Source organism: Rhinoderma darwinii, chromosome 2 (assembly GCF_050947455.1).
Source record: "Rhinoderma darwinii isolate aRhiDar2 chromosome 2, aRhiDar2.hap1, whole genome shotgun sequence".
Lineage (NCBI taxonomy): Eukaryota > Metazoa > Chordata > Amphibia > Anura > Rhinodermatidae > Rhinoderma > Rhinoderma darwinii.
Window position 1 is genome coordinate 247917233 of NC_134688.1, and position 12806 is coordinate 247930038.

The 12806-nt window shown below is 40.3% G+C and overlaps 1 protein-coding gene across 6 annotated transcripts in view; it reads right to left on the minus strand.

Moving 5' to 3' along the window:
• LOC142742856 (uncharacterized) overlaps positions 1-12806 on the minus strand; it is a 285274-nt gene that overhangs the window by 117692 nt on the left and 154776 nt on the right. For 5 of the 6 annotated variants that reach the window (XM_075853027.1, XM_075853028.1, XM_075853025.1 and 2 more), the window contains exons 23-24: positions 5434-5599; positions 1943-2107 (exon numbers count right to left, since the gene is read on the minus strand). In XM_075853027.1, the coding sequence (XP_075709142.1) occupies positions 1943-2107; positions 5434-5599 (331 nt within the window). The remainder of the gene's footprint in view (positions 1-1942; positions 2108-5433; positions 5600-12806) is intronic. The other variant, XM_075853026.1, reaches the window with a different exon arrangement.

A 12806-nucleotide genomic window follows, 5' to 3' on the forward strand; every position in this document is an offset into this window, starting at 1 on the left:
AGCTGACTGCTCCTTGCTCCAGCATTCACTTTGCAGTGAGCGATGAGCCATGAGTGTCTCGAAGCAGACAGGCATGATGTAGTGACGTGATCGTGCCTGTCTGCACTGAGCTGCACATACAGGGAGCAAAAGGATCTCCTCCAGCTGTCGTGTGTACGGACATAGGTGAATATGTATTTTATTATTTCTATTAGGCACTATTGGGGCTGTGTGGAGGCAGCTATGGGGCTTTATACTGTGAGGGGGAAGCTATGGGGGCATTATACTGTGTGGGGGTAACTGTGGGACATTATACTGTGAGGTGGCGATTATGGGGATGTTATACTGTGTGGGTACAGCGATGGGGGCTTTTTACTGTGTGGGGGCAGCTATGGGGGGTATTATACTGTGGGAAGGGCAGCTATAGGAGCATTATACTGTGTGGGGGCAGCTACAGGAGCATTATATTGTGTGGAGGCAGCTATGGGAGCATTATACTGTGTGGGAACAGCTATAGGGGCATTATCCTCTTGGGGCAGCTATAGGGAATTAAACTGTGTGTGTGTGTGTGTGTGTGTGTGTGTGTGTGTGTGTGTGTGTGTGTGTGTGTGTGTGGAAGCTATGGGGGCATTATCCTATGAGGGCAGCTATGGGGGGCATTATACAGTGTAAAGGGCACTAAGGGGATTTTATACTGTGTGGGGGCAGCTATGGGGCACTATACTGTGTGGGGACAGCTTCACAGGCATTACACTGTGTAGGGAGGCACTATAGGGACATTATACTGTGTGGGGTCAGCTATAGGCGCATTATACTGTGTGGGGGCAGCAATAGGGACATCACATTGTGTGGGGCACTAAGGGGTAATTATACGGTGTAGGGGCAGCTATGGGGAGGCAATATACTGTGTGTGGACGTACTATAGGGGCATTATACAGTGTGGGGAGGCACTATAGGGGCATTATACTGTGTGCGGCAGCTATAGTGGCATTATTCTATGTGGGGGCCACTAAGGGGTCATTATACTGTGTGGGAGGCACACTGGGTTGGGGACCATTCATTTTTGTTTCACCCACCTGTTCTAAACCCCTAGCTACACCTCTGTTGGCCACTAATGGATGGGTCTGGTCACATAACCCACCATCAGCAGCCATAGTTGGGCCTCAGCAAAGCACAGCAGCAGGATACCTTGAACCCGCCCCATAACCCCTCTAACAATTGTCGCTGTTTTTGATGTTGCAGGGACTTATTTTTTGAATGGAGCTAAGTACCGGCATCTAACTACGAATGATGTTGAAATACATCAGACAAAATTAGGCTAAGTACGGTAGTGGGGGTCACAAACAAAAGTCTCAGCCAAAATTAAGTCCCGGCCTCAGAAAGTTTGGGAACCACTGCTATAGAGTAACAGGGCAGCAATTGCGTACATAGTAAATATTGTTTGATGCTATGATATATAAAAACTGCAGCTGCAGCATTGATACTATACTGTACAGTATATGAGCATCATTGTGTGCATAGCATAGCATTACAGAAGTATGCATAGTGTTACTGTATTTGGCCTAATGCACACGGCTTTATTCCGAATATCCTATAAACGACGGCCATGGATTTCTATGGTCCCATACTGTGTGCCAAGCAGAGGGTTTTTTTTCGCATGGATTTAATGAATACTGCCCATATGATGTTTTATGTCATCACTCTGGTGTGTAATCAAAGATACGGTGGGGACCCAAACAGCGATGTTGAAGGAATGTAGAGGAATCCTAAAGGGAAGTCTATTCTTATATTTTGTATTGAATGGCTGAATTACTAACATGGATAAAACAGACTAGAAAAACAATGAGATATTGTACTGCACTTAGTTTTGTCTTTACCAATCAAGCACAAATAACTTTCCTCAAGCCATGCTTATGGGAGTCAGAATTGCATTTTGCATAATGGGAGTAATGTTGTAATTTACCTTCCAGTCCAAAGGCTTGTTTGATTCGGACATGCAGACCACTTTTCTGATGATATCGTACCACATTGTGAGTGTTGCAATCTGCTGAGGATGGCTGTCCAAAGGATGACTTGTAACTGCCTAACCTTGCTTCATACCAGTCCTTTAACTGATTTTCAGACACTGCTAATAAAAAAACACAAGAATTTATCTAAAGCTTAATACATTTAATTATTGCATATTAAAAATAAAATACAATATTGGATAACAAGTGACTTAAAATATTATTTATTATAATATATTGAGAGATGCAGCTCCAAAAGACCTGACTTAACCTTCAATTGTCCTTGGTCCTGCCCAATTACTAGTTAAAGAGGCTCTATCACCAGATTATAATTGCCCTATCTCCTACATAATCTGATTGGTGCTGAGATGTAGATAACAGCAGTGGTTTTTATTTTGAAAAACTATAATTTTTGAGCAAGTTATAAGCAATTTTAGATTTATGCTAATGAGTTTCTTAATGACGAACTGGGCGTGTTTTTACTTTTGACCAAGTGGGCATTGTGCAAAGGAGTGTATGACGCTGACCAATCAGTGTCATACACATCTTATTGTTCCAGCCCAGCTTCATTCACTGCACAATCACACTGTTCTGTGGATCATGCTGAGCTGTAACAATGAGAAGTGTATGACACTGATTGGTCAGCATCATACACTCCTCTGTACAACGCCCAGTTGGTCAAAAGTAAAAACACGCCCAGTTGGTCATTAAGAAACTCATTAGCATAAATCTAAAATTGTTCATAACTTGCTCAAAAATGATAGTTTTTCAAAATAAAAACCAATGCTGTTATCTACATTACAGCACCAATGAGATTATGTAGGAGATAGGGCACTTATAATCTGGTGACAGTTTTATTGCAGGCGGAAAAATCTAAATTACTAGAATGGGATTCCCTGTTTCAGACTCTCTTGGCCAAAGTGGAAAGTGACTACAATGAGTGTCTCTCTCTATCTGGAGGACTGGTCCTGAATTACACAGACAATTTATTGATTTGAATGGGCACTGTGTCATGCTTTATTTCCCCTCTAGTGGTGCTTCAGGGTTCCCCCACAGATTATAATTGATAGCTGGGGGTCATCTTATTTTCTAACAAGTAGGCATAGTCCAAAGCGGAGAACCCCTTTAAAGAGGTATTCCCATCTCAAACATCCTGGAGGACCACCGTCTGCCGCATCCAGACAGAGAGTGAATGCAGAGATGGCTGCACATGTGTGTGACCCTCTCCATTCACTTCTATGGGAGTTACAGACACAACCGAGCACATGGCCGCCTCACGAGGCTGGACTAGGGTTGGGGACCCACACTATCCAGATACATCATAAATGTCTGAGATGGGAATACCTCTTTAATCTATGTGAGGCACCATATCTTACCAAAAAAAAAAATACTTCTAGAGGCACTATATCTTACCCAGAACCAATACTTCTAGAGACACCATATCTTACCCAGAACCAATACTTCTAGGGAATATATCATGGATCGGGTATGGTATATATTACTGGGAGCGGCTGGTGAAGATCTAGTGGTCATGGTGACATTGGCACCCGTGACAAAGTTAATGGTAGGTGGAAGGTTATTAAAAAGTATTTTAGGGCAAGGACCTCAAACATAGTATTTTCTGAAATACTATCTGTAGCATGTGCCACACCAGAGAGGCAGCAGGAGATTAGAGAGGTAAACAAATGTCTCAGGAATTGGTGTAGGAAGGAGGTCTTCGGCCATGTTCAGATGTGGTGGAATTTTTCCGCTGCAAATGTTGGTGCAGATTCGGGGCAATTACGCAACGAATCTGCACCAACATTTGCATATTTGACAGGTAATTCAGACGTTTCAGATATCACAGCGGACTTGCCACAGATTTCAGTTTTTGCATTGCAAAGGCTGAAATCCACAGTGAAATTCCGCTTCTTCTCCGCAACATAATGAGCATGTTGCGGAGGGAAAATTCTGCACCGCAGCCAAAATTCCGCACAGTTATTTTCCACAATGTCTGAACTAAGTTTCCTACAAATGTATAGAAACAAATGTAAAAAACGGCTGCTGCAGAATTCCACTGCGGACTGTCCGCCATGTCTGAATGTGCACTTTGGGTTCTTGGAGAACTGGCCCAATTTCTATGTTGCTAAAGGCTCTTCAGTAGGGATGGGTTGCACCTAAATGGGGGGGGGGGGTCATCTGTGTTTGGGGAGAAGATGGTTAGGGGGTTAGAGGCGTGTTTAAGCGATGGAAAAAGGAGAGGGCAACTCCATATAAAGTAGGCAACATAATGTAGATAGAGAACTGGGACATTTTAAAGAAACTGGGGGTGGAATGGAGGTATGGGTTAAAACAGGTATTAAGGATTTGTTTAAAATAAAAGTTAGTTTGTTCAGAAAGGATCATAAAAAAGTGGTAAGGGTTTTCCTTTATGTAAAGTCCTGTCTAAAGCCCACAATACGGAAAATATATGTGAGGGAAAATAACTTGTGTAATCTCCATGGGTAAGATATACCATACATGGGGAAATACAATAATAAAATACTGGTGGGAGTTTGCTACAAGCCGCCAAATATAACAGAATCCACAAAAAAATCCACTACTAAGGCAAATAGATCAGGCAGCAAATCACAGTAAGGCAAATATGTGTAACTTTTTTACTTTATTTTGTTTGTTAATAGTAAAGCAGTTTCTAAGGGGAAAAAGTGGGTTTTTCATTTTTTTTTTCACTTTTTATTAAACTTTTTTTTTCACTTTTTTACTAGTCCCACTAGGGGACTTCACTATGCGATTCTCCGATCGCATTTATAATACACTGCAATATTTCTGTATTGCAGTGTATTATGCCTGTCCGTGTAAAACGGACAGGCATCTGCTAGGTCATGCCAGAGGCATGATCTAGCAGGCATTCACGACAGGCAGACGTGGGGGCCTTTATTAGGCCACCGGCTGTCATCGGAGACACAGACACTCGGAGACACAGACACTCCCTCTCTCCAAAACCACTCAGATGCGGTGCACGCTATTGTGCACCGCATCTGAGGAGTTAAACGGGTGAGATCAATACTTATATCGATCTCACCCGGCAGAGCAGGGACGCCCCCAGCCCTCAGCTACCTCTGGCAGCTGAGAGCAGGGAGATTTGACAGCTCCCTGCTCTGTTTACTTATTCCGATGCCGCAACGTAAAAAGTCTATGGCATCGGAATAAGGCCCGTTAGTGACCGACGTATTATTATTATTCCAGTTACTTATATAGCGCCAACATATTACGCAGCGCTGTACAGAGGTCCTCTCTTTTACTGTCCCCATTGGGGCTCACAATCTAAATTCCCTATTGGTATGTTTTTGGGGTAGAAACGACGTAGAGACGTAGAAACACTATGGGCCGGTCACTAACGGGTTAAGGGGTTAAAAATAACCAGTACCAACATATTTTCCTACTGCAACCCAGTCTGTAGTTTATATACCTTGGTTCTGCTCTTTCTCCATTAGATGTTCTGCCATATCTTTTACACTCTTGGGAAACAAGGCATCCTCCTGAAATGTGGATATAATCTGAAGATCTGACCTTGTAGGCTTAGCATCATCAGTAAAGTAGTAGCCCGATGTATAGCTGGCCATGGGCTCTGGGTTCTGTAGGAAGACAGAGCATATAGTGAGAATGAGAAGTACTTGGCACTGTAGACAATGACATATGTTATGCTGTTTCAGCAGCACTAAATCAACATAATGATGTTTGTAATGGTTTATTTTCATGCTTGGACTGCGTACACTGTTATTGAAACAATTTTTAGAAAGATTTCAGCTGCAGCAGTTTTTAATAAAATGCTAGGGGAGCAATATAAAAGGACAGCAAAAATAGCATTAGATTGCAGTGTAGGATGACTGACTCTATGCTGCTTCTTAGCCTCACGTATTTGCTCCTAGAAATACATCAGTAGCTTCCTCATGATGCCGGAACTGCTAGGCAGTTGTTACTGAGGAACTAATACAAAGTGGCTTTGTATTGCTTTATGTTTGCATGCAATTATAGCAAAGGTCTAATACAATTATTCTTACCTGTGAATAAACAATATTTGTCTAATTGGTTGGGGTTCAGTGACTGAGACCCCAGCAATCATGAGCACCGGGGTGTCTGGTGCCACATTCCCAGTTGAGAGTTGCATGGTCACTCTTCATGGAAGTCAATGAAGGTATGGGTAAATCATTCAACTGTTTCTGTATGTCTCATGGACAACAATGAAGAATGACCATGAATAAATTGTAAAAAATCTATGCCGTAAACAGGGCACCATGTACCCCTATTGTTTAGACCTTTGTGGCTTATAAAATTGATATAACAAATTTTAATCATGTGAAAAATCTCTATAAAGGAATATTCCAGTGATAAATGATTTTTCCTTATCTTCACATGGTAAACGCTTTGTGCTCCCCGTAATTTTTAATCACTGAATATTTTATATATTGTAGCACCAAGAGGATGTTTATTTTTCCATTGGCTCAAAGATGGATGGGAGCGCCGCTGTGCAGGAGAAATGCTGGAAAGGGACCTCTGTCCGATCCTTGTTGGATTGGTGGCGTTCCAGAAGTTGTACTCACTCCGATCAGAATGTTATAGTATATCCTAAGGAGCCAGGATATATTATAAGCACAATAGGATCCCACGTGGTTTACGGTCACATCTAAGACCAAATCTGTTTCCTACTAATGCTGAATTTTGTTCACGCTTTGAAGGTTTGTCTAACAAATATGCCTTGGATATTATCCTTTTGAATGTGGAGTTTTTACAGAAAGAAATTGGGCTTACTACACTTAACCTTAGTGAGAGTGAACAGAAGCTTATATCTGTTATGGAACCGAGTGAATTGACAGGCTACAAAGATCGAGTTGCACAACAGATGGATAAATTCCAATCTGAACAGGAGGAGGCCAAGAGACATAAATGACATCGGGACCATGAAGATTATAGCTCTGGACAGGTGTATGGCTGGCAATACAGTGATAACAAAAATGTGAAAATGATTAACGATGGCAGTAAAAAAATCTATCAGAAATAAGAAGTTTCCACAGTTGACAACTACTGATTTTTTAGACTTACCAACGATGGCTGTGTTAGAAAGAAACGCCGCACTAGACGGGGCGGTAGACGCCACCATCAAAAGTCAGAAAACAAGGAGCGGAAGATCCACGAAACATGTGGGAGCTCAGAAGAAATAGATGCTGTGCAGGACTCTCTGGTGGTAAATATATCTTTGTGCATGTTATCTCCTACACAATTGTCCCTATTGGGTAAAGGACTCTCTTTCTGTCCAGTCTCAGCTACAGACTGGTGTCAACTTCATATTGATCTACAATCTTTTTTTAGGTCGATTAAATTAAAACTGTGGTTCTCTAGACAACAACAACAACTGTTTAATCCAGAACCTGAACTTTGCTTAAAGAAATTTGGTCTCTTCAACAAGAGCGACTATTCACCTATGGTTAATTCTGATGTATTGGATGCTTTTATTTCTTCTGTCAAAAAGGATATTTGTACATTAATGACTAACGCGTTGGGTCAGGGTGAAACTTTGATTCGCCCTAACCTTACACGTGAGCAGATTGTGACATTACAGGAGCTGGTCCATAACGACAATCTCAGTATTAAACCCGCTGACAAAGGCGGTGGAATCGTCGTTATGGACCGCCAGCTTTACGTTAATGAATTGGAGAGACAATTATATGATCCTACTGTTTATAGGAAAGTCACTGGAGATCCAAAATTTGAGTTTATGAGGAAGCCTAAATATTTGGTCGATAATGCGTATGCACTAGATTTGGTAGACATTCTGTTACTCCCCTAATATATTGTCTTCCAAAAAATCATAAAGATTTCAGCTACGTCAGCTAGGTCCTACATTAGGGACACCACCGATTTCCTATCTAAGATTCATGACTTAAGTATACCAAAGGGGGCCATTCTGGTTTCATTTCATGTAATCTCATTGTATACTTCTATTAGCCACGAGAGTGGGTTGTTTAGCATTAAAAAAACTTTAGATACTACAAATTATTCTCCCGATTGCAAGGAGTTTGCCCTGGGCCTATTAGAGACTATTCTCACTTGTAATTATTTTTTATTTGGTGACGATTTATTTGTTCAATTAAAAGGTACCGCCATGGGGTCCAACATGGCCCCCACTTATGCCAACATATATATGGCGGACCTTCAGGAATCTGTCGTCTATGTGTCCCACCATTTCTCCAAGGTCTTGGGATGGTGGCGATACATAGACGACATATTCCTCATTTGGACTGATACGCGGGACTCCCTACAGGACTTTTTTGTGGCCCTTAATGGGATGGACCAAGATATTAAATTTACTATGGTTAGTTCTACGGAGTCTATACAATTCCTGGATACCACTGTTTTTGTTAAAAATGACCGTCTTGTGACAGATCTTTTTATAAAAAGCACGGATCGCAATAGCTTGTTAAGATACGAGAGCCAGCATCCTAGAAGGATGATTAGATCCCTCCCGTTTAGTCAGATGCTGAGGATAAAAAGAATAGTTGATGACGAGTCTAAAATGGTTGATCGGCTTAATGAGATGGGAGAGAAATTTCAGTTTAGGGGTTACCCTGATAAACTGATCAAGTCCCATATTGTCCTGTAGATCGGATTTTGTTGTTTATATCCTTATGTGCCCATGCAAACTTCTATATGTTGGGGAGCCGACTAATGAATGTAGGATTAGGCTCAATACACATAAATCTACCATTAATACGAATAAGACTGAATTACCTATTCCCAGACATTTCTGCGAGGCCAATCATAGGGTTAATCAGCTTTGTTTTGGGATTATTGACCATATACCCCCTCTTAGGAGAGGTGGTGATAGGGAGAAACTACTCAAGAGGAGAGAGGTAGAGTGGATTAATAAACTCGATACGTTACAACCACATGGACTCAATTTTGAGTATAACTTAAAAGCGTTTTCTTAGAATGTCTTGCTCTGGGGGGTTGGGGATGAGGTTATTTTCCCCTATTACCTTTTGATGATCTTATCCCCTTAAAGAGGCTCTGTCACCAGATTTTCAAACCCCTATCTCCTATTGCAACTGATCGGCGCTGCAATGTAGATAACAGGAACGTTTTTCTTTTTTCAAAAACGAGCATTTTTGGCCAAGTTATGAGCATTTTTATATTTATGCAAATGAGCCTTTCTTATGGACAACTGGGCTTTTAAATCTTATTTCCAAGTGGGCGTGTATTGTGTTCGTTACATCTGGGTGTGTTTACTTGTTTTACGTTGTGAATGGATGTGTATGATGCTGACGAATCAGCATCATCCACTTCTCTTCGTTACCACCCAGCTTCTGGCAGTTCACAGACACACAGCGTGTCCTCGCTCGTTCCTCCTGTGGGAGGAAGTGAGTGACGTCACAGCGTGATCTCGCGAGGACATGCTGTGTGTCTGTGCACTGCCAGAAGCTGGGTGGTAACGAAGAGAAGTGGATGATGCTGATTCGTCAGCATCATACACTTCCATTCACAACGTCCAGCTAGTAAAACAAGTAAACACACCCAGATGTAATGAACACAATACACGCCCAGTTGGAAATAAGATTAAAAACGCCCAGTTGTCCATAAGAAAGGCTCATTTGCATAAATATAAAAATGCTCATAACTTGGCCAAAAATGCTCGTTTTTGAAAAAGAAAAACGTTACTGTTATCTACATTGCAGCGCCGATCAGCTGCAATAGGAGATAGGGGTTTGAAAATCTGGTGACTAGACGTATCTAGTTTTTATTAGGGGTTTGTATACACTTATTTGTCACTGTATATGGTATTTTTTACAAGATCGCATATCTCTTTTTCTGATTAGTTTATTTACTATTTTATTTGTATTTATATTTATTTCTATCTATCTATCTATTTATTTACTCTACAGGTTTTGTTTATATCGTATTGAATTTGGATTACTTCAATGAATGCTGGCCCAAGCCGAGGGATACATTTGCGCTGAGGGTTTTAGTTCGGTGGACTTATACATCGACCATCACCTACCACACCAAGTTACCTCATCCTGGCCTCTTGATATTATTGTATCTATTGAAATTTCTTTTTTTTTCTTTTTGGATCAATAGAACCCTGTATGATCTTAGCATTATAGCGTGGGTTGCCCATGGCTATATTTTGCTGGGATATTAGACTTCCCTACTTATTTTTGGGTGATATAAGTTGGGTCAAAGACATCCATTAAGTATTATAGACTTACATTGAGGTCACCGATAGGAGTGTGTTCTTTCCCCTCCGGCTTCCATATACGCGTGCGCAGTATGCCACACTTTTGGTTGTCAGACGCTATCTGCTTGACAGCCAATCATGTGACATTAGTATCACGTGACTGTGGGCCACGCATGCGCAGTTGTGTTTCATGGATGCCGTAGCCAGAGTAGTGTGATGCGTTAGACCCGTGAGTGCTATGTGCCTTCGCTTTGGGTGAGTGCCAGTGATTACACACTTATATGTATTACCTCCATACACCTGAAACTCTGCAGCTGGTGAATATTCAACTTTGAGTCTGATTTAGGATATTGCAATGTTATTTTTATTATGTCACTTCTTATGCGGAGTATTGCTGTTCATATGTTCACATATACGTGGTTTTTCTATGTTATGATATTGACACTATGGATCTTGTATGATCAATTATGCACTTATAAAATTGTAAATCTTTTTATTAAGATGTTTACCTTTGATTATGGGTTGTATAAATGCACTGAACCATCTGTTTTACATTGCTTGACAAAGGCTGCATTGAGCTGCTGAAACGTTGCACCTTTTCACTGATGGGTGAATAAATTTTGCTACTTTTGACTTGTGAAGTGCTGCCTCTTTTTCAATTTTTTTGTTTTTATAGTATATCCTGGCGCTATGCCATGGTATTCCAATATGGGATACCCCATTAGGTTGTTATGTGAATTTATAGACAAGTAGACATATATAAACATGAAGTAATGGTTATACCTTAATAGATATGTTACGGCTTTACAGACCTACAGTATAAACTATGGACAAACAAGGCTCTCTGCTGTTTACATATCTCCCATAGATTTGTGTGGAACAGCAGCGTGCCTCTTCTTTATTTGCTTTAAATGCTCCTCCCCACCATAGGCATGGTCCCTCATTTTAGTGATTGGTGGGGGGTCCCAAAAAACAGACCCCTGCCTATCTAACATTTATCACCTATCATCACACATTTTAATTTCGGTTTTCTAACCCTAAAAAGTTTTCCACTTTTCTATGTACTAGTTTTATATATCATTCTATAACAGTCATAATATCTGGTGATCTACTATTATAGGACAGCCAATGATTTATTCAATTACTACAGAATTCCGATTGTTTCCTAGAATTCAGTCTTTCCAGGGACCTCAGCATACTAATATATCCGTGGCAAACTCTAAGCAGTATTTGCTTTTTTATTGTGATGTATCCTTTGTGTAGATCTTAGCGATATTACTGTTGGCCTGGAGCAGATTCTGTTCTGAGATACAGTACGCGAATTTGGTTCCCAGTTACAGTTTGCATTTGTGACACAATACAACATGCATGAGCACTTTTCAGATGAATATAGAGATTTGCTCCAGTGCTCTGACCTAAATATGCCAATGACTATCATTTGCAAAATGAAGACAGTTTAGAATACACATGTATTTCCAACAAGGGCAGCTGCTGTTTGAGGAGGATGTAGGTTTAGATTATCCGCTAACTAGATAAGCAGGGTTTTTCTATATTGTGTGTGGCACAAGAAATAATATATTAATAAAATACAATATACAAATTGGATTTCTCAACTATACTTTGAGCTGACACTTGTCAAACTTTTCAGTTAATTAAAAAAATATAGGGAAAATTATTTTTAACACATTTACTTATGTACCTCATTGGCTGCAAATAGATAATTTATATAGTGCCAATGTTGTTAGTCAATGGTGGTACATAGTAAAATATTGTCTGAGTGGTTTTAGTTAGGGTTTTTGACACTAGTAAAAAAATAAATAAATAATCAAAGTAAAAAGTAAACATCTATAAATTTATCTACATAACTTTCAATTATTAGAGACTATTAACAAGCTGTATATGTAGTCTGATCCTGCAGTCATGTACCACTTCACTGCCATTGATCACAGTTTTTTGCTAACCTACAGGCAGTATGGTTGCAGGCGGATGGTGAGTTTGAGTGATCAGACAACACACAGGGTTTTATTCTGTAACCATGGAAACACGTTGGTCTGTATATGAGCTGTATACAAAAAACAGTAGGAGATTTGTGAAGACTATTTGCAATGTTTCTTCATTTATTTATTTTAGATACATTGGAGCAATAACAATTGGTTGCAAGAGTGCATATAGCATTTAAAACACAACTTAATATTTATAGCCTTTTAGACAATATTTAGTAGGGGTACTTTTGGTAGGAAGTATAGCTTTGCTCATGTGGATATTGCAATTTTTCCTCTCACTTGGAACCTCCATGAGATTAATACTGTTGTCGTTAAGCCATTCCTGGGTAGCTTCGGAATTATATTTAGAAAATATATTTTGTTGGAAAATAAAACATGTCAAGCACAAAAAGTATCTCTACAGCATTATTGGGGAAATCTGTCCAGAGCTCCAGTCAATGATGGGGTTATGTAGTTGAATCCATGGAAGTCCCAGGAGTAGATGACTAATGGACCTTGTTCCAAATGGAGTGCTCCTACTTGTAGAGTCAGAGAGGTAACAAAGCAAACATTATTTGGCAGAACTTTTCCATTCAAAGAAGAAACGGAAAGAGGCCTTTTCAACGG